The sequence below is a fragment of the Nicotiana attenuata genome, chromosome 3, assembly GCF_001879085.1.
Source record: "Nicotiana attenuata strain UT chromosome 3, NIATTr2, whole genome shotgun sequence".
Classification (NCBI taxonomy): domain Eukaryota; kingdom Viridiplantae; phylum Streptophyta; class Magnoliopsida; order Solanales; family Solanaceae; genus Nicotiana; species Nicotiana attenuata.
The window spans coordinates 15,512,385-15,534,977 of record NC_031991.1 but is presented as its reverse complement, the minus strand read 5'-3'; the positions used below and the strand labels follow the sequence as shown (position 1 = coordinate 15,534,977).

The 22,593-nt window shown below is 36.7% G+C and overlaps 1 protein-coding gene across 1 annotated transcript; it reads left to right on the top strand.

Moving 5' to 3' along the window:
* On the top strand, nt 10,621–20,910 carry LOC109223339 (transmembrane protein 184A-like). Its single transcript, XM_019387603.1, has 8 exons — nt 10,621–10,879; nt 11,032–11,146; nt 11,658–11,843; nt 13,519–13,592; nt 17,540–17,689; nt 18,010–18,295; nt 20,119–20,352; nt 20,443–20,910. The coding sequence occupies exons 3-8, from the start codon at nt 11,697–11,699 to the stop codon at nt 20,803–20,805; spliced, it is 1,254 nt and encodes a 417-aa protein (XP_019243148.1). The 5' UTR covers nt 10,621–10,879; nt 11,032–11,146; nt 11,658–11,696; the 3' UTR covers nt 20,806–20,910.

Sequence of the window (22,593 nt, the reverse complement as noted above, 5' to 3'; positions counted from 1 at the left end):
CTACCATATTCGCTTTAGGAATTGAAGCTGACCTTGTGGGATGGGCTTCATGATTTTTCATCAAAAGGGTATTATGTTGCTCAGCCACCAGAAGGCATGAGATCAATTCAGAACACTTTTTGAAACCGCTTTCACGGTATTGCTGCTATAATACATATTTGAGGCATGAAAAGTCGCAAGTGTCTTTTCCAACAAATCCTCATCATTCATAATATCCCCACATAATTTTAATTGGGTAGTTATTCGAAATACAACAGAGTTATACTCACTTATGGTCTTAAAATATTGCAACGGTAAGTGCATCCACTCATATCGAGCCCTTGGCAATACCGTAACCTAAAGGTGATCATACCCTTCCTTCAGGCCAATCCAAAATTCAAGTGGATCTTTCACTGTCAGATATGCAACCTTCAACCTTCATCCAGATGATGACAAAGGAAAATCATGGCCTTCGCTTTGTCTTGGCGTGATGCCTTATTACGCTGAGTAATGGTGTCACTAAAACCTTTAGCGGCTAAGTGAATCTTAGCATTGAGAATCCATGATAGATAATTCTCTCCAGAAATGTGAAGTGCCACAAACTCATGCTTTGACAAATTCGACATAGTGAAAACTATCAAAGAAAATAATTATATTAGAAATCATTAGAATAACGAAATAATTTGACTTAATTATAAAAGTGTGACCTATATAAACTATATGATTAACAATTCTAAAAAGAAAAAAATTTCTTTTTAACAAACAGTTTCTGCACAAGTAATATCCTAATAGGCTAGTTAGGCTTATAAGAACTTCACATTATTTTTGACAAACTTTTAGTATAAAGCATGTTGTATCTATTTTATTAAGTAAATGATTTTTAGGTCATTCGAAAAAATAAAACAGTAAATATGCAAAAGTTTAAGATGCAAAAATAGGACCGACTAGTATAACCAATCATCATTTAAATATATAGATATTTGAGTGTAAAAGAAAGTTATGGAAACTAAATGAAATATGAACATGATTAGTTAAAAGTATATACCTTGCGGATACAAGAGTGGGAACTTAACTTGGAGAAGATTAAAGTTTAACCTTGAGGTTAAAAACTTCGTGCTGATAACGTATTAGAAAATATAGCTCAAAGTAATAATATAAAATAAGAAGATAAGTAATGGAATAAGAGAAGAAGAGATACATTTCTTATTTCATCAAGTGTGCAAGTGTGTCCCATATCACATTTCACGCCTCTATTTATACTATTACATAGAATGTTACAGAAGGATTGTGTTAAACATAACGTTAACAATTGAAATCATGGGAGAAGATGATGGGGAAGGGTTATAGAGGTGTGTGAGTTACAAACATAATAGTGATGAGTAGTAAAAGTAGTGGGAGTAGTGGACATCCGCATTCCAACATAAATTCTATACCGTGTATGACAATATTCAAATGTTATGCTATTAACAATTAAACCTGTTATAAAACAATAAAAGAAGAAGAAGAGTATTGCAAAGAAAAGTAGGGAGAGAGAATTCTTATTGGTTTTGGAGTCAATTACAATAGAATAGAGCCGCTCTATTTATAGGGGAAAAATGACTTAGCCACCAAGTAACAAACCCTAGAATCTCTCTAGAATATAGACATTCACCTTAAAATTCTATTCATAACACTCCCCCTTAAATGTCTATTCAACATATAATGTGCCTCGTTAAAACCTTAACTAAAATAAAAACCTAATGGGAAAAAATTCTAGTAAAGGAAAAAGATTACACATATCTAACAATACGCCTTTTGGTTGCCTCGTTAAAAACCTTGCAAGGAAAACCCAGTGGGACAAAACCTTGTAAGGGAAATAGAGTACAACGCGTATTAATTCCCCATGATGAGAGCATCAATTTACATTCTTGAGCCTTCGCATCCCAATCTTGTGCTAGCTTCTTGAAGGTTGACGTCGACAGAGATTTGGTGAATAAATCGCCCATATTAACTCCAATGAATTGTTCCACCTTGCAAATTCTCGCTATCACATTATCATGCTTATAATTATAGCACGATACAAATATGTACAAATTGCACTTAGGATGTAGTACTTCATGACCAAGAATTCTATATGCTTTAAGCAATATCCTTCGGGGATTGTCATATAAGTTAAGTCATATAAGCCATATAAACAGACTTTAATTAGATGCATATCAAATTTTCGTGTCATGCTAGACAAATAAGATATCCAAAACTGATTGTCCATACCATTGACTTTATACTTTCAAGTATTTGAACTGCAGGCCCAAAACTGCATGTCTTTCATATGAAACCAATTCTACTTGAATTGTGTCTCTTCTATTTGGCCAATATTTTTGTGTTTGTATTGGACATACTTGAGGTCCTCATATATACTTAGCGCTATGATAGATGTCGTCGACGAACATTTTATATCAGTTCTAATACTTTTCCATAAAGACATAACATAGAGATCTCTTCATTCATATTTTCAGGTACCTGAATCTCTCATGAGATTTTATGAAGTGTTATGTCATGTGATCTTCTAGATCACTTGCTGTCGACGCCCCCTTTTTCTTCCAAAACGGAGTTCGGAATCGGGTATACGACATTCGGGAGGACAACTCTATTCCCTTGCGAGAATTGGGTTTTTTAGTTTGAAGAGTCGCCACCTAATGATTATAGTGCATTAGGACACTTTAAGGAAGAATTTGAGATGAAGAACCAGAGTTTGGGTAAGGGCTAGAAATTATCTCGAGGGGAAGGGTGTTAGGCACCCCTCAAGATCCACTAGTGTGGTTCCCGGCCATGCTACAATTGTGACTTTGAATGCAAACAAACAAGTAAACAAGCAAGCATTGCAAATACGAGAAAACTATTACAAATAAGGAGCACAAAAGGTTAAAAAAGTGCTGAATTTTAGGGAAGGAGCAGTTTAGTTAAAAGTGCAAGTAGGAAGAAGTCAAGTACTTAGTGCGAACAATCTGAAANGTAAAGAGAAAGGAAATGGAATCAATCAAACAATTAACAAAATCAAAGTACTAAGTTTAAATCGAATGAACCAAACCAGAAATAGGTAAAGATGGCTTAACCAAAGAAAATCAGTGGCAATCAATCAAGACCCTATCAAAGGAATCCAAAATCAATCAAGCAATCACCAAAAACCTTGGAAGAGGAGCTTCTTGCATATAAAGCAAACAATTCATACAGAAGAGTTTAACATTAAAGTGTTTAGAATCGTAAACAAAAGAATACGAGTTCAACCAGAGACTCATAGTGAGTCTGAAGGTACAGGGTCCCCAAGGTGGAACCCTAATTCAATTTACCAAGAAAAATTCCCAAATTCTAGGGATTCCCCATCGAATCAAACACAGAAATGAGAAGGCAAGTGAACAGACTCAAGGAGTCTCATGAGAATCAGGCAAATACAATGGCGGGCTTGAAACAATCAAATAAAGGAAACCACTTTAAGGCATGAAGAACATGCTCAGAAAAACTTTGGCATTTAAGAAAACATGCTTAACAAGAACACGAACATAGTTCAGGAAAGCAAAACATCAAGAAACTCAGTAGTAAATACGCATGGTAGAAGAGTGAGAAAAACAGACTAATCATGTGAGCATACATATAAAAGTAGAAAGACAATACATGCGTAATAGAGGAGGAAGACATACGAGCATAATACAGGCAAACATCTAAAAGAAAAGAACAACAAGAATCGAAAGACTTTCAGAAACCCTAATTTTGAAAAACCAACCATTTTGAAAAGGAAATCTGGGGAAAACACACAAACGTCAAATATAGCATAGGTTCAACACAGATCTAAGCAAATAAACAAAGAAAGAACCTCGAATAGTTTAGGGTTTCTGAGAAACCCTAGAAATGAGAAGGCGTGGAAAGGGTCTGGTCTCGAACAGATCTGAGCCATAGCTAGGCTCTTAAAGCTCGAACACACCGGGACATGGCCGGAGAAGCCATAGAACCACAGATCTACAACGGATCTGAACGGACTTTATCGAGGTCAGGCCTCGAAATCTCGAACAACCACGGTTTGGGGGAAAGGAAGGTAAGCACAGGATGTCCATGGCCGGAGAAGCCATGGACTCCGATGAGATTGCTCGGAGAAGACGGCGGAGGCGATTAGGGTTTCGAGTGCTAGGGAGCGTTTGAGAGAAGGAGAGAGTTTGGGGGCGGCTGTCTGAGAGAAATGAGGGTTAGGGTTAGGTCGTTTGGAATTAAAAGGAAAGGTTATTTGTGGCCGTTGATCAAAAGGATCAATGGCCTGGATTTAAAAGGATCCCGGGCGGGTTTAGTTTAATGGGTCAGGGGTTGGGTTAAATTGGAATTGGGCTGGCCCAATTGGGCATTAGGATTGGGGCCAATTGGGTTTAAGATTAAAATGAAATTGAGGCTATAATTGAAATAAAATGTGGCAAAAACTGAAATAGCCAATTTTCCCCCTGTTATTTTATAAAAATAGTGAAAATGATTTTAAAAGAAAATTGAAGATGCTGAACCAATTAATAATACATATGTATTAATTTAAAAATATTAGAACTAATTTTACAATTATAAAACACTATTAATCGTAAAATAGGCTATAATTGCCTTTATATGCAATTAGCTTTAAAAATACCAAACAAATTTGTAAAAATATACAAAAATTACCTTAATTATTTTGGTGTAAATATGAGAATAAAATAAGTTATTCACAAAATGATAATTTTGGAAATAATTATTGTCTAGTTTTATGTGTGAATTCTTATAAACTACTCAGGCATTTGGTAATCGTCGAAAACACTGATGCACAGAGGGCAGAGTGAAATGAAATTTATTTTCCTTTTCNCTGTTAAGAACTGGTAAGAAGAGGTAATTATTTAATTACCCTACAGTTTGCCTAATGCATATGCATTCCCTATAGGCATGATTTCTATATGCACTGATTACATGAACGTTAAGGTCCTATAGGCAGGATTTCTAGATGACTTATATCATAGTTAAACGTTAAACCCTATAGGCATGGTATCTAGGTGACTTGAATCAGAAACATCGAACCATCTTATGTGCAGTATTTCTAGTGAAAAAATTAAAGTCCTAAAGTCATGATATCTACCCTTTATTGATGCAAGAAAGTAAAACCCCTCCCACACCCTTTTACTAGATTCCCCGAGTTCTATACAAGTTATTACAACCCAATGAATCAACTGAAATAATAGAAATACATCAAAAACTAACAGCTAGATCCAAGCAGCCTGATTCAATCTTAATGTCCAATAATATGTATTTAACCAACTCCGGGGTCCAGATCTCCAAAGCCTTCTCATTATCCAGGGTGTTTCAAAGTTTCAAGGAACCTCAGGGATTCCAGGCATTGCTTACACCCAGGATGCCATTATGAACAGGATGGTGCAGTATGGAATAGCCAACCCTCAGGCATCCAAGTTCAGAGGGAGCTCAGGGGTCCCAAAGCATGGCTTGCAAGAGGGGGGCAGAACTTAGAGCTAGGAGTAAGTGCAAAGTGAAAGGGAATTAAGGGGGAGATGACAAGTGGTGGTCATACCTAGCCATAAGGTAGGCTGGCACACCCCTGACCACTTGCTAGATGAACAAGTTAGGAGAAGACCTTTTGATGGTCAGACAAAGGTCTGGATAGTGATTAGGACACTATCAAACCTAAGTCAAGGCTCAAGCACATAGTGGGAAAAATGGGAAGTGGGAGTTGATTGAGTTAAGGAGTTCAATGAACACAGTTCGGGATCATAGACAGCAATATTGGGGTGCTGCTATGCCCTGAACAATAAACTCACATACAAAGGGGTAAAAGGGGTAAGGGAATTCATAAAGCATCATATTCACAACAAACAAACAACTGCACAGATTATTTAAATGCTGGACTGTAAGAGAAGGGGAAACACGTTATAATATGCTAGAAAACATGTGGACAGAATTAAACACATTGTTCTTGGGGCGTATAAACTAATTGAAACATACCGGTATAGAAGTAAAGAATGCAGAAGAAAGCGAGCAAAGTCCACAGCAGTGTGAGTATCAGAAAGAGAGAGTGAAAGGGAATTGTGAACTCAGATGGTATTCTGTGTTCGTGTGTAAAAGTGTAGAAGGGTAGCCTCCTTTATAGTGTAGAGAAGCAAACAAGAAAGGTAAGAAAACCCTTTTAAAAAAAATCAGTCTCAAATATTCTCCCTTTAGTCAAGGGATTTAATTTCAAACGGAAAAGTGTAAACAAGGAAAGGAAATTTGAATAAAATCCTTCACAGTAGCATAAGAAGGGAAAATACACGAGGTATATTTAAGGAAAGGTTTCAATAGTACTTGATTTGTAAAGAGAAAGGAAAGGGAATCAATCAAACAATTAACAAAATCAAAGTACTAAGTTTAAATCGAATGAACCAAACCAGAAATAGGTAAAGAGGGCTTAACCAAAGAAAATCAGTGGCAATCAATCAAGACCCTATCAAAGGGATCCAAAATCAATCAAGCAATCACCAAAAACCTTGGAAGAGGAGCTTCTTGCATATAAAGCAAATAATTCATACAGAAGAGTTTAACATTGAAGTGTTTAGAATCGTGAACAAAAGAATACGAGTTCAACCAGAGACTCATAGTGAGTCTGAAGGTACAGGGTCCCCAAAGTGGAACCCTAATTCAATTTACCAAGAAAAACCCCCAAATTCTAGGGTTTCCCCATCGAATCAAACACAGAAACGAGAAGGCAAGTGAACAGACTCAAGGAGTCTCATGAGAATCAGGCAAATACAATGGCGGGCTTGAAACAATCAAAGAAAGGAAACCACTTTAAGGCATGAAGAACATACTCAGAAAAACTTTCGCATTTAAGAAAACATGCTTAACAAGAACACAACATAGTTCAGGAAAGCAAAACATCAAGAAACTCAGTAGTAAATATGCATGGTAGAAGAGTGAGAAAAACAGACTAATCATGTGAGCATACATATAAAAGTAGAAAGACAATACATACGTAATAGAGGAGGAAAACATACGAGCATAATACAGACAAACTTCTAAAAGAAAAGAACAACAAGAATCGAAAGACTTTCAGAAACCCTAATTTTGAAAAACCAACGATTTTGAAAAGGAAATTTGGGGAAAACACTCAGAAACGTCAAATATAGCATAGGTTCAACACAGATCTAGGCAAATAAACAAAGAAAGAACCTCGAATAGTTTAGGGTTTCTGAGAAACCCTAGAAATGAGAAGGCGTGGAAAGGGTCTGGTCTCGAACAGATCTGAGCCATAGCTAGGCTCTTAAAGCTCGAACACACCGGGACATGGCCGGAGAAGCCATAGAACCATAGATCTACAACGGATCTGAACTGACTTTATCGAGGTCAGGCCTCGAAATCTCGAACAACCACGGTTTGGGGGAAAGGAAGGTAAGCACAGGATGTCCATGGCCGGAGAAGCCATGGACTCCGATGAGATTGCTCGGAGAAGAAGGCGGAGGCGATTAGGGTTTCGAGTGCTAGGGAGCGTTTGAGAGAAGGAGAGAGTTTGGGGGCGGCTGTCTGAGAGAAATGAGGGTTAGGGTTAGGTCATTTGGAATTAAAAAGGAAAGGGTTATTTGTGGCCGTTGATCAAAAGGATCAACGGCCTGGATTTAAAGGGATCCCGGGCGGGTTTAGTTTAATGGGTCAGGGGTTGGGTTAAATTGGAATTGGGCTGGCCCAATTGGGCATTAGGATTGGGGCCAATTGGGTTTAAGATTAAAATGAAATTGAGGCTATAATTGAAATAAAATGTGGCCAAAATTGAAATAGCCAGTTTTCCCCTGTTATTTTATAAAAATAGTGAAAATAATTTTAAAAGAAAATTGAAGATGATGAACCAATTAATAATATATATGTATTAATTTAAAAATATTAGAACTAATTTTACAATTATAAAACATTATTAATCGTAAAATAGGCTATAATTGCCTTTATATGCAATTAACTTTAAAAATACCAAAGAAATTTGTAAAAATATACAAAAAATTACCTTAATTATATTATGTGTAAATACGAGAATAAAATAAGTTATTCACAAAAATGATAATTTTGGGAATAATTATTGGATTTTGTAGTGTTAAAATAGACAATAAATTGATTTAAAATAAGGAAAAATACCAAAACTCTTGGGAATGCTTATATAGGCATGTATATGCTATTTTGAGGATATTTTGAGTACATAAAAATACTTAGGGAAAAATTGGGTATCAACACTTGCCTCCTTATTATGATCATCTTTTGATCATTTGCTCATCTTCTTTATTAAGAAGTTTATTTGAAACCAATTTGTCTATATGCTTTAAGCGTACCATAGACTGTGTCCTTCTAGGACTTAATATGAGCATTTGCAATGAGAATATAGTTACTTTCTTTGGGTCAGCAAATGCGTCTGGCATGCTTTGCAATATATTGCAAATGAATTATTATTTTATGAACTTCAAGTTCACATTATTTTATTCGAGGATCTAGATGTACACATGATAATTCATTCCACGTAACTTTTTCTCAATTGTTTATCATGTCTTCCCCTCATGTTAGAATAACTAACTTGTTTCCTCAACTTTGAGAACCCACCTTTGTGCATTATGGTGTTAATCAAAATATACACTGCACATCAATAATAATAAGATGGAATTATTTTTCCTGACCCCGAACTACTTGTGAGGGGAGAAATTAATATTACTTTCGTATATACCGTATATCAAACTGATATATATAACTTTGTTCTCATAAGAAATAGTTTAGCTATTAAGTGGAGGCACTCAATAAATCATTTTGCTAAAACAATTGTGTTGTAAACCAACTTATCAAGATGAACTGTCTTGAATTGAAAATCTAGAAATTATGCTCGAAATTAAATTATTGTGCAAGTTACCTCGCAAACATCGGCCAAGTTGCGGGTTATTAATAATCGCACATGTAACCATCTCATAGATGCATCTTATGTGGTATACATGGCAGATGAATGGGCCCATATTCACCTTTGATATTTCCAACATTCATGAGATTCAATCCCAATTTTAGGTGGTATATTAATTAATGAGAACATGCAACATAAGAGAATTTGTAAAGAACTTTCTAGTTCTTTAATATTTACCCATGTGAATTCTCTTTTATTTTGCACATCATACTTAAATTAATGGCTAAACCAATTATGTCAATTGGAGAAACTATCAATATTGATAAACATCAGGTTAACACCATGACATGTGCAATTGTTAATAAACTCCAAGTTTATTATGATATGGGTTTTTATATCGATAAACTTCCACTTATTGTGGCATTTTTTTGTTTGTGTAGTACAAATTGGAGAATAAAGCGGGTAGCTTTCACATACATATAACCCCGCTACAAGTTGTAGTATTAGAAGATATTAAATTTTCCTTTATTTATAGTCTCAATATAACCAATCTTTTCACGAATACTTTAGAAACTCAAATAAGTTTCTTTTAGACTTACTACAACACGCCGTCTTATTGATAATCAATTTCTCCAAAATAGTATAATTGGCTCTTCTAGAGCTCTCAATTAATTTTGTACTACCATATATTCATCAACATTTGTACGGTGAATATCTCTCTCAAAGAGAAGTTATACATTTATGGTCATGGTCAAAATTATATGCTAGATTTGTTTCTTGCATTACTGTTGTCCTTTAATAATCACAGTGCCAAAATTTTTTGGCATAATCACAATATGTACGTGATCAATGACCATTCATGCCATAATAATAAAATTATTTTCTTATTTTATCTCAAACCTCCTTTTAAAGGTAAGTGTGGTATATTCCCACTAGCACATTCATATTCTTTCAAGAATGAATATGTATTCATAAATTACATGTTGTCACATTCACATCATGAATGGACCATAATCATCTATATGTGCTATACAAAATCTTATGTCAAATCGATGACAAATATTACTTTCACAAAGTGAAAGATTATTTTGAGAATCTTTATTGTTCTCATTACCACAATGATGACTATTATAATTTCATCTATGGCCACGTCCACATCCATTGATACATTCATAGTAGTAATTTTGTCTTCTTTCAGACTTATCACATACTGCTATCACATTCTCTTAAGGGAATGAGAATGAGCAAAGTCAATGGGACGTGTTTTCACTTTTTGTGCCCATAATCATACATGAATTTGATCATGACAAGACATAGAAATTTTACCACTTTGGGTGGTTATAATTTCTTTCAAACTCCATTAGAGTTACAATCAAAATTTATTGTCTTTGCTTGCATTTAAAATCAAATTATAGAATATCAAGAATTTAAAAGAGAAAAATAAAGTAAAATACTTACCTTAAATCCAGAATTTAATCATGAAGGAAGTTTATGGAACAATTGACAATCATTATGCTCAATCCCAAAGCTTGTACTCAATTGGTTAGAGTCTCGTGCTGATAACATGTTATAAAACAATAAAAGAAGAAGAGTATTGCAAAGAAAAGTAAGGAGAGAGAATTATTATTGATTTTGGAATCAATTACAATAAAATAGAAAATGACTTAGCCACTAAGTAACAAACCCTAAAATCTCTATAGTCTCTACCGTATAAATATTCATGACATTTATTATTTTGCAAGTGAAACAAAATATGTTTTCATTGTCACACTATTGAAATTGAACTCCTCTTAGCAACGCCGCCCAGCGGCTTGCCCGAATAAATGCCCTCCTGCAGTCAAATCATTTGCAAATGTGCCTCCTCCTCTGTCCACATGGAGAACCAGCAAATTAACTTTTGCTCGACACTTTGTTGATATTTTCCTTAAACCAAACAATTAGATCTATCCTTCTACTGTCTTCTTCGAGCGATTGGACTCTAACTCAGTTTTCTTCCCCAATTGCATTGACAAGGTTAGTTGGACTTCTAACTAGTTTGCAATTTTAATTTATGTTGTCCAATTGCTTGTACTCTAGACAAACTTTGGGTATTGGAGCACAAAAAGAGCGGAATAAACTTTGTAATTCTATCAAACACTTTCCTCACTTCTGACTTTTTGCTACAGGGAATCACCCTTGGGGGATTGGGTTTTCCTTTTTTCTGACGGCAGTGGTATCTCCAATCAAGACTTGAATTGTAACCCCATCAAGTGAAAAAGAGAACAGCTGTTGTTTCTTTAGGTTTGTAATCGTGAGCTCTTTTTGTGGAAGAAAACGTTTCCAGTAGAAATGTTTTACTACTATATCATCTTCTGCATATTTTCCGGTGTATGTTTGGTGACATATGCAAGATGGAAGATAGGGTATGAGAATAGTCCCGTTATGATTTGTAGTTTAAAAGATTGAAAATATTTCTGGTCCGGCCCTTGCCCGGACCCGCGCATAGCGACAGCTTAGTGCATCGGGCTGCCCTACCTGTTGGTTGAAGCAAGTGTGATGGGATAAGATTGCAAGTGATATGGAGTGAGAGTTGTGATATTTGTAAAGGAAATGACTTGTGCCTATTGGTAAAGGAAGTCATTTCTCCCTTTTGGCAAAAGATGTTTTCTTTTGTGCTAACCAACTACTCTAAAATTATTCTTCGTTGAAAATATTATCCAGCCATCACCAAACATATAATATTCTCTAGTTTCTTTCTTTGTTTGATCAACCAGTTTTACTATTGCATTTTTGTTATCTCCTGAGGTTTCAGAGGAGGGTGTTTTTTGATGCTTGGTAATCAGCTGAGCAAATGGGCCCTATATATTACATCCTTATTGCATTGCCTTGCACCATTGGTGCCATAGCGCTGGCACTTGTGCACATATACAGGCACCTATTGAATTACACTGAGCCAACTTATCAAAGATACATTGTCCGGATCATCTTTATGGTTCCTGTAAGTGTTTCCTGACTCTTAGTCTTCTCCTCAATCTCTCCTATAAAGTAATATTTTCTTTGATAAGTACCTTTAAAGTTAAAAAAAGTAGCTTTGAAATTAGTATGTTTATGTAGTTTGAGATTATGTAACTTCTTCTCAATATCACCTTTAAAGTAATACGTTAATGTACTCTTGAGCATCATGCAACTGTAGACTACTTCTTTTTATTTATTATTCAGTCTGCTATGATATGCTAAAGATACTAGTGTAATTTAGTAATCAAAGTTGTTGCTTGACTTGGGCTCCATATAATTTATACGACAAGTATTCTAGTTTAATTCCCACATGAATTAATCTTTAGCAAATGACTCACATATTCTTGAGCTTTATCTTTGCCTCTATGCTTGTTTGATACACCTCATTCATCAGAACATGTCTTTTGCCTTTGAGATTCATCACTTATAATGATGCACCATTATATGTCAGAAGGCCATTTGTATTCTATTATAACTATTTTGCTTTGTGCCAAAATTCACTGAGCTCTCGGGCCAGTTGAAGTTTTTGGGCCAAAAATCAGTGTTAAGCTTGTGAAGTTTCTGGTAATTAAACTTTTTTATTAATCATCAAGTAGTGTATAACCAACTTTAGCTGTTTATAACTCATAAAACTTTTGCACTACAATAAGCTAACTTTCTCAGAGTATTCTTACTCTATTTTCATACATGGACCGGCCTTTCCATCCATTCGAAAGAAAGAACAAGAGGGAACTTAGCTGTGGCTGCCTCAGACAGCTATCTAGGAATGAACTACCAGATTCCACTATGCCTTTACTGAGAAGTAAGAAGCACACCTCCTAGGGAGGGTTTCTCTACTTCTCAAGCAAGGTACAAAATACTATAAAACAGCTACAACGTGTGAAGTTATGTGCTACGCAAGTGGATAATCATTTAGGTTCTCGAGCATTGATATTGACTGCAATAAGCTTGAGAGATAAAAAGTCCCAATTAGAATAAGCAATTTATTGTACTTTTGCAATTATAAAAAGGGGTACACCTTGGGGCCGGGTACGTCAGGCCTTCAACTAACAAGAAAGTGTTAACATATCCTATTTAGTAGGTTAGTACCTGGCGTCCAATCTGGGGCAAGGAAGTTCTCGGGGCACTGAAAGCTAGGACTACAAATTTGATTTTGAAATGTAAGAGTGCATGGCTGATATACTGAGATGATTGTGTTCCTGAGTAGCATGTTTAGAGTCACTCCTTTGAGTTTTTGGTGATCTTGACACTATGGTCAAATGGGACAAATTTCTCCTCCATCTCATGCTAAAGGGCCTAATTTGGCAGAATTAGTTGTAGGATTTTGTGCTTTATTGCGTAGAGGATATTATTGTGTTCCCTCAAATCTATAAATTCAAGGTGCTATTATTCACAGTGAGTACTCTAGCTTTATGGACTTGTTAGAGTATGTTGCATTAGCCCACAAATTTTGCATTTATTTCCAGAAGGTCATCCTATTTATTTATATCTGGACACAATGGTGTTAATGTTGGTAACAAATGAATGTTCCCAGTACTTAGGTGCTAACTAACAAGCTTGACTTCTGAAATCCTTAAGAAATTTATAGTTACATTCCATCCAGCAATTTTTGCTATCACTTTGATAAATTAAAGCTGTTCTCCTTGTCTCCCTGGCAGGTTTATGCGCTGATGTCATTCTTGTCACTCGTTCTAAATAAGAACGCCATTTATTTTAATTCCATACGGGAAATGTAAGTACGGTTCAATTTAGTATTTAGTGGGTTTGATGTACATACTTATTCTTCATGTTACTATAATAAGATCACATGCTGTTTGTTCCTATTATTTTGCTGCTATTTTTGCCAATCTGATTATAAATTTTGCAACTAGTAGCAACCATGAAGGCTAGATGGGATGATATTAATAGTGAATAGCTTAGTTATGTACATAATCATAGTTGTTCACTATAGCAAGTTCTTTTTCACAAGCCTACTCTCTCTGGTTGTTGGCTCTTCCTAGTTCTTTAAATCCCATGCATGTATAGTTAAATACAATGAACTTTTGATTCCTATAGTTTTGGTCTCATGAGACTGGTACTGATTACGTTGAATACTCTACATTGTATCCTTTGTTAATGGGCTAGGAAGCTATTATTGACTTGAGTGCAGAGTTAGGGTTTAAAATTGCAATGCCCTTGATTTTCTGAAATGTGTTTATTGAGCCAACGGATGAGCAGGCATGACACGGGTTACTATGTCTATACTTGCTTTTCAGCTTTGAAACATATATAATACCTTAACAGACAATATGTTATGATATATAACATTTAAGCTAAACTTGAATTTACTGCAAAAGGATTATGGATGCTTCTTCCATATCAAAGACGTAAAATCATTCTTTAACGCATTGGGTCAACCAAACATGAAGACATTCAAAGTAATAATAACTAATATAACGGAAATTAGCTGATATGCTGTTGTAGGTGCTATAGTTGTTGAACTACCAAGTTAGCGGTCCAACTTTAAAGCCTCCAACAACATATTAGGTCAACAAAGCGAAAGCTTCTCAAGAAGCTTCGACTAGGAGTACGTGGGACAGCTGGAAAGGCCTTAAAGTTCATTAAAGAAAGGTAAAACTGTTTAGCTAGGCTCTTGTTGAGATGTAGGATAATTGAAATTCAAATAGACCACATCCTTCCATAAATTCAAATCCACGGAGCAGAGTTGGCTCCATCCATGTGACTTATTTGGAACTACCTGTGGGTGTAACTGACTGACTTATCGTAGAGAACCACTTGTTGAGAGAGTTGAAAAGACACTTGCTGGATGACCAAAGAGGTATCTGTTAAAGGTTCCTGAAATTGCGCTTAGTCTCGCTACCTCTTTAGTTGCCGCCCCCTAAAAGTCAGTGCTTGCTGCAGACCGATGAACGTGGATTATCCAGTATTGAGCAGCGGTCTAGCATCCTTACGCCTTCTACTAGTCTAAGCCACACTGGGACTGAGAGTGGAGTCATTCCCGTTTGAGAAAGAGCACTCTATCGTCTCTCTAGCATGCTGAAATACTACATTTTTGTCTACCCAAGCCATTTACGTTGGCACAACGGTTGGAAAACTTTACAAGAAGCTTCTTATGGTGTATGTGGGGGAAAAAAAAACCATCTTCTAAATTGGGAAACAATGTAATTCCCTCTAAAGGTTCTGGATGAAGTTAGGAAGAGACGAGGAGCGGCAGAGGACCCAACCAGACCACTCAATCATATGGTGTAGCTTATGTAAAAAAGTACAATGAAAGGATGAGATGATTCCGTCACAGTTGGAAATGAGGATACAACTAGCTTTCGGGTGCTGAAAAAGTGCAGGTATCTTGTGCAAACTGGATATTGAGAAAGCATTCGACCAAGTTAACTGGTCATACATGTTTTCAATGCTAAGGAAAATGAGATTTGGTAGCAGGTGGATCAGGTGGATTAAATACAGCTTGACTACGGTCAAATATTCAATTCTCATAAATATGAGCCCAGTAGGATTCTTCTCAACCCAAAAGGGTTTAACGCAGGGGGGCCCTTGTCCCCATTCTTGTTCATCCTAGCTATGGAGGGTCTTAGCAAGATGTTGGACAAAGCAAAACAGTTACTTTGGTTAGATGGTTTTAGTGTTGGAAGTCCTCAAGGGAATCCAATCTCAGTCTCACATTTGCTCCATGCAGATGACACATTAGTTTTCTGTGGTGCTGAAAAATCTCAGGTTCAATATCTTAATCCAACTCTGCGCATTTTTGAAGCTATACCAGGACTTCACATCAGCATGGCAAAAAGCATAATATACCAAGTTAATGAAGTTCCCTACTTAGAGGCTCTAGCTGATATTCTATGCTGTGGTATTGGCTCCTTCGTTGCCACATACCTTGGCCTACCATTGGGAGCCAAATTCATATATGCTGAAAGTGTGGAATGGGGTGTTAGAGAAGGTGGAGAAGAGATTGGCGACATGGCAGATGCAGTATCTCTCCATGGGTGGTAGGCTAACTTTTATTAGCAGCGTAATTGACAATATCCCAACCTATTTCATGTCATTATATCCTATGCCTAGCAAAGTGCTGAAGCAGCTGGACAAACTCGGGAAGAATTTTCTATGGAAGGGGGACAGTGGGGGACATAAGTTTCACCTGGTTAAATGGGCCAAAGTGACTCAACCTAAAGACCTTGGTGGACTTGGAATTAAAGACCTAGCAAAGCACAACAAAAGCATGTTAATGAAATGGGTACGGAGATTTGGTGAGGAAGACACTAGCCTGTGGAAGAAGGTGGTGATAGCCAAGCATGGTCAACCGAGCCACTGGTGTACCAAACTCAGTAGACCCCCCATGGTGTTGGGCCATGGAAATACATCAGCAGCCTTTGGGAGGAATTTTGTCAGAATATTTCTTTCAAGGTTGGGAATGGGTTGCATGTAAGATTCCGGGAAGATAGTTGGTTAGACAACTGCCCCTTGAAAGAGAGTTTTCCACTGCTATTCCAAATTGCTAGTGACAGAAGCTCCACAGTACGTCAATATAGATCAGGAAACTCTTGGGTTCCACTTTTCAGAAGGAACATGCATGACTGGGAGCTGGATAGTCTACTTGTTCTGCTTGGTAGATTAGGAAATTCTACCATAAATGAGCAAACCCAAGAGAGGCTTAGTTGCATAGGGTGTGGTACAGGCCCATATACAGTGAAGTCAGGCTACAGGCGCTGTGCGAGCACAATGGAATCATTGACTCTTGGCTTTGGAAGCTTATTTAGAGGACAAAGCTCCCTACAAAAGTTAACTGCTTCACTTGGACTGCACTCAAAGAAACTTGCCTCACCCAAGACAATCTCTGTAAAATAAGTTTTCAGCTGGTCAATAGATGCTACGTGTGTCAGTAAAACTTTGAATCAATCAATCACCTATTTTTGCATTGTCCAGTGGCAGCAGACATGTGGTATATGTTTCAACCTATACTGGGTATAAGCTGGACACAACCACAAGGTATCAGGGAGGCAGTGGAGGGTTGGAGCAGCTGGAAAGTTGACAGAACCATCAAGAAGGTCTGGAAGATGATCCCAACAAGCATTTTTTGGTGCCTTTGGCAAGAAAGGAATCACAGATGTTTTGATGGCATTTCGACTCCTATCCATACTCTCAAAGCTAAATGCCTTGTGTACCTATTTAGTTGGAACTCTCTAACCCTGGTAGATTTCATTGGCTCAATTGCTCAATTATACAGAAATAAATATTGTGTATTAACACAATGTTTTGTCCCAAATTTACATTAAACACATTGAATAAGTTATGTCTTCATGCATGGGCTCCCCGGGATGGCGGGATCTGGATTTCACATATTTGGCTCACTCATAGCCCTTCTACTCCTATTATCTTCAAAAATTTACATCAATATGGGAGAGTCTGGTTTATATTTGTTTGTTGTTTTGCCTTCATTGTTTGACATTTTTAGCTCATTTGTACATATTTCACGTGTAATTGAGTCAATCTTTTCTTTGTCAATTTCCATCCTATTCAAGCATGCCAAAAGAAATAGTTTTTAGGGTAAAGGGGGTTTTGGTTATAAATTTGTATACGATGTATCCTTTGAACTGAGATGGTGCGTAAAACTCTCTCTTTGAAGCGAAATAATAAACTTTTTGGATTTAATATTTCTAATTTCCATTTCAGATATGAGGCTTGGGTCATATATAATTTTCTATCACTCTGCCTGGCATGGGTAGGTGGCCCAGGAGCTGTTGTTCTAAATCTGAGTGGCCGAGTTCTAAAGCCTAATTGGTATCTGATGATGTGCTGCTTTCCTCCAATTCCTTTGGATGGGTAAGATACTCTTGCAGGAAGCCACATTTCTTTGCAATTTGTCAATAAATAGTATTCTCTCTCCAATATAAATGCAAATTAATTATTTGGACCTTTTTATTTTGTATCTAATATTTGGCCGTCAATGGATTTTCAGTAGTCTTGAGCCACTTAACGACCCCCTTGATCCTTGCCACCAGATTATTTTTCACCATGTTGTCCTGTTTAGTTAATGGCATAGGTATTGCAGAAATGCTATAAATTTTGTTAGATCATTCAAGATTTCATCTCATGTTTTATATTTGGTAAACTGCATTTCTGTTGATGTCAAAGCTATGCAGGCGCTTTATTCGTAGGTGCAAGCAGGGATGTTTGCAGTTTGTGATCCTCAAGCCCATATTAGTGGCAGTCACATTCATACTTTATGCAAAACAGAAATATGAGGATGGAAATTTCAGTCCAAAGCAATCCTACCTCTACCTCACAATTATCTATACTATCTCATACTCGACGGCACTTTATGCCTTGGTCTTGTTTTACGTGGCATGCAGAGATTTGCTCCAGCCATTTAATCCAGTTCCAAAGTTTATCATAATCAAATCTGTTGTATTCCTTACTTACTGGCAGGTAGGATCGTCCATCTTTCTATAAATTTATATAATCACATTCTGTATCCACCACTGAAATTAAATTGTGCTTAATTACATTTATTTACCCTCTGTATTGTTTGGTGAAGAAACCTTCCATAATCTTTTATCACTGGCCTTATTTCACCAAATCTGGCATGGTTTGATGCTTTTCGCTTCATTGGCTCTGTTAGCTAAATATTTGCTTTCACAAGTAGTGGTTCTGTCCTAGTATCGTTTAACCATTGTCCAGCAAAACAATTAAACTCCAGAACTATTATTACTAACTGCTTATTGGTGCACACGTATTTCTTCACATAATTGTGTTTTTTCGTGAGTGGTTATCTTTCCTTAACTGCTTATTGATGCCCATTGGGAATGCTGTTACACCTAGAATTGTTATGCTGTTCACTAGATGGCCATTTTTGCTTGATTCTCGTTTGACTGTGGTTTCGCATCCGGTGTCTAGTGCGATAAGAAGGTCCCACAAAGACACAGTGGTTGTTAGACCAGCTATGTTATATGGGGCATAGTGTTGGCCAATCAAGAACTCTCATGCTCAGAAAATGAAAGTAGTGAAAATGAGGATGTTGAGATGGATGTGGGGACATAATAGGAGAGATATGATTAATTAAAATATTCGTGACAAGGTGGGAGTGGGCTCCGTGGTTGACAAGATGAGGGAAGCGAGACTAGGATGGTTCGGGCATGTGAAGAGGAGATGCACAGATGCCACAGTGAGTAGGTATGAGAGGTTGACAATTGTGGGTCTAAGGAGAGGTAGAGGTAGGCTGAAAAGTATTGGGGAAAAGTGATTAGACAGGACATGACACTTCTTTAGCGTAGCGAGGACATGACCCTAGATAGAAGGATATGGAGGTCGAGGAAAATGGTAGAATATTAGTAGGTAATCGAGTTTGGGACACCGTATCTAATCCATATTTTCCATATCAGTATTATTATCATTCTCGTATTATCTTATTTTTCGATTTCTATTACTACCTTGCTGTTTCACTTGCTTCCATTTTTTTTTATTGCTTTGTTATTTCGATGTTGCTGTTCTTGTCTTCGGTATTTTCAACATGGCTTCTTCACTATTGTTTTTCTTGTTCAAACGTGCTGAGAAATGCTTTTCTTGCGCCGAGGGTCTATCGGAAACAATCTCTCTACCTCTACAAGGTAGGGGTAAGGTTTGCGTACACATACCCTCCCCAAATCTCACATTGTGGGAATACACTGGATATGTTATTGTTGTTGTTCTTGTTTGACTGTGGTGAGGTTTGTGTTACATAGGTGAGTTGCAAATGTAACTTGTTGTAATTATTCTTTTTAGTCATATCTTGATATAATTATGAAATTCTCTTATTAATTTTCCTTTCAAGTGAAGTCTTATTAAAGGGGAAATCTTAGTAGCTCAGTTGGTTGGCTACCTGAACTTTTACCTTATTGGTGAGGGTTCGATTCCTCACCTTGTAATCTCCTCCCCCATTTCCGCTGCCCCTACCCCCCTATGTAATAAAATAAAATAACAAATCTTTATTAAGGAGGAATGGTTGCTTTTACCTTTTCTGCTTTTGAAATGTGGTAGTTTGCTTGCTGACAAAGCGAGGATTACCTTTTTAACTTAACTTGGATAAGTCATGTATTTTTAAAGGGCTGGTTTTCCTTTTGTTTTTTGGTCATGCAATGGTGTGTAACAGAGCTTATATTGAAATCCTAGATAGAGAAGTACTGGCTCTTGGTTCACGGAATATATTCTTGTGTTTAAAAGTTGTCCTTTTCAAGCTTCAAGTTCTCATATCCTTCTTCGTAACTGACTCCCAGGGAGTTCTGGTGTTTCTTGCTGCGAAGGCTCGATTTATTAAAGACACCGAGGAAGCTGCAGAATTTCAGAATTTTATAATTTGTGTTGAGATGCTTATTGCTGCTGCCGGCCATCTTTTTGCCTTTCCATACAAGGAGTATGCTGGGGCTAATGTTGGTCCTTCTCATGGTTTTTGGGCTAGCCTTGGCCATGCCCTTAAACTTAATGACTTTTACCATGACACTGTCCACCAGGTAAACCAGGCAACATGCTCATTTTCCGTTTTGCCTTCTACTGTATAACCAAATGTATCTTCACAAATTTATGTTCTTCCACTAATGCAGTTTGCTCCTACTTATCATGATTACGTGCTCTATAATCATAACGAGGGTGATGAGGGAGCAAAAAAATACAGGGCGAGGACTTTTGTCCCAACTGGCACAGAGATGGATACTGCTAGGAAAAACAAGAAGATATCTGCAAACAAATTGGAATATTTACAATTGTCTAGTCTCTCTTCTTCTGCTAGCAGTACTTCCGAAAATGCTGGGATTGGCTGTCAAACTGGGAGATCAGAGGCAGTGAATTCTTCATTGCTGATAGATACATCAAGTGTCTCATTGTCCCATGATCTCTCTCTCATTGATGTTGACTTGACAAATTATCCACCTAAGGTTTCTGCAGCTAATGTGTCTGGGACAAGCTAACAAATAGAAAATGTTTATTCAAGTGACTAATACTAGCAAAATATGTATTTTTAATGGGTCAGATGGCAGCAAAGTTGGTCACAATTGTATATTTCTTACCCATGATTTGCAAGGCCTCTCTCTCCCTCTCCCTCTCTCCCTCTCTCCCTCTCCCCCTCTCCCTCCCCTTCTCCCTGGGTGGGGCGCGTGGTTAGTGGGTAGGTGGGTGTGAAATTAGTCCCTATTGTTCACTCGAGAATCTGTTTATAAATGCTGTTCTCGTGTTTTCCGTATGATTCTACTATAGGAAGGCAATTCTATTAGGAGCTCCTCAATTTGCATTTAAATTCTCAAAAGTGAGTACATCATATCTGGGTTGGTCAATTAGACATGTATTTTCAGATAACGGAGGCAGCAATAACATTACCTAGACCCTACGCCTCATATTTGCTTTCTTTGAACCGTGTAAGTGAAGTCAAGCGTTGCTATTGCTTACTAGTACTTTATTTTCAGTTTATATGAACTTATTATTATTTTTTTGTCCGTTCAAAAAAGAATGACCCCTTTCTAAATTTAAAAATAATTTAGCTTAAACTTCTCTACTCACAATGTGAAGCTTTTATAACCATACAAATTTTATCGTTTGTTTAGGACCATAACTTTTTAAAAGTTTATGTCTTTCTTAAACATCGTGCTCAGTCAAATATGTTTACTTAAATCGAAGCGGATGGAGTATTATTTTGTTCTTCTTTTCACATATTGATGGTCTTGGTATGGAGCAACTTTGGAATTAAGTTGCATAATATTTGCAGTATCTTATGATCAGAATAACGATTAAAATGGTTGAGTTCTCTTGATTCTTTTAATTTATCGTATGGTTTATTCATGGGTTTGAATTAGTTATACAAAATTTTCATGGGCAGATTTAGGTTATTTAGCATAAGTATAGTATATAAGATTTTTTTAAGAAAGAACAATGACCAAAAAAGGAGTTAAAATCAAACACCCCAGCCAATGTTCTATATGTAAAGTTTATTAATCAGACAGTGAAAGTCAGCACACAGCTAATGCTATCTATACGCGTTAGGTCGAACAATTACCCGGTTCAGGTGGCTTTAAATTGATCTTCACAGTTTTCATAAAATAAAACATAAATACATTCTAAAGTGAGTAAGTGCTTACTTAAACAATCGTGAACTTGATTTCTCTGTTCGTTTCTTTCCAGCTCGTAATGAATATCCATTTCTGATAATAAGGATAGCATTATTAGACCTTTGTGAAAAATATTATACGTTGGTCTCAGTGCATCCCTTTTACAGTAGATGACTAGAAATGACATTTTAATTCATTATTAATAAAATTCCTATTCAGCTCATACTAGCCAAGCAGTAAGGAAAGGAAATATGATCACTCATGTGATCTTTAATCAACCATACTTTCAGCCTATTCTTCTCAAAATGAACCTTGTTTAATGTTTTAGTAAACACTCCAGCTATTTGGTCCTCAGGTTTAGAAATGTAATGACCTAACCTGTCGTTCTTAATTTTAAACTCTATTACCTAAGTTAAGATTTTTAGTAGGATCATTTGGTATTTTGTGACTGCGGGGGGTCCGGAAGGGTTCGAGAAGGTTTTGGATCACAATTGGCCATTTAGAAGGTTTAAAAGCTAAAAATAGCAACCTTACCCCTCAATTGCATTATATGCACTTCGGTTCATGGTTTGAAGCTTCTAATAAATTTATATGATGTTATTGGACTTGTACGTATGTTCGGATCCGAGGGGCTCAGGAGCATTTTGGCACTATTGC

What these genes read in the sequence shown, in the direction of transcription:
- LOC109223339 (XM_019387603.1), top strand. Translation starts at nt 11,697, where the DNA reads ATGGGCCCTATATATTACATCCTTATTGCATTGCCTTGCACCATTGGT. An exon ending in CCTCCAATTCCTTTGGATGG is followed by an intron (nt 17,690 to 18,009) that starts GTAAGATACTCT and finishes AAAGCTATGCAG; the next exon opens with GCGCTTTATTCGTAGGTGCA. An exon ending in ACCATGACACTGTCCACCAG is followed by an intron (nt 20,353 to 20,442) that starts GTAAACCAGGCA and finishes CCACTAATGCAG; the next exon opens with TTTGCTCCTACTTATCATGA.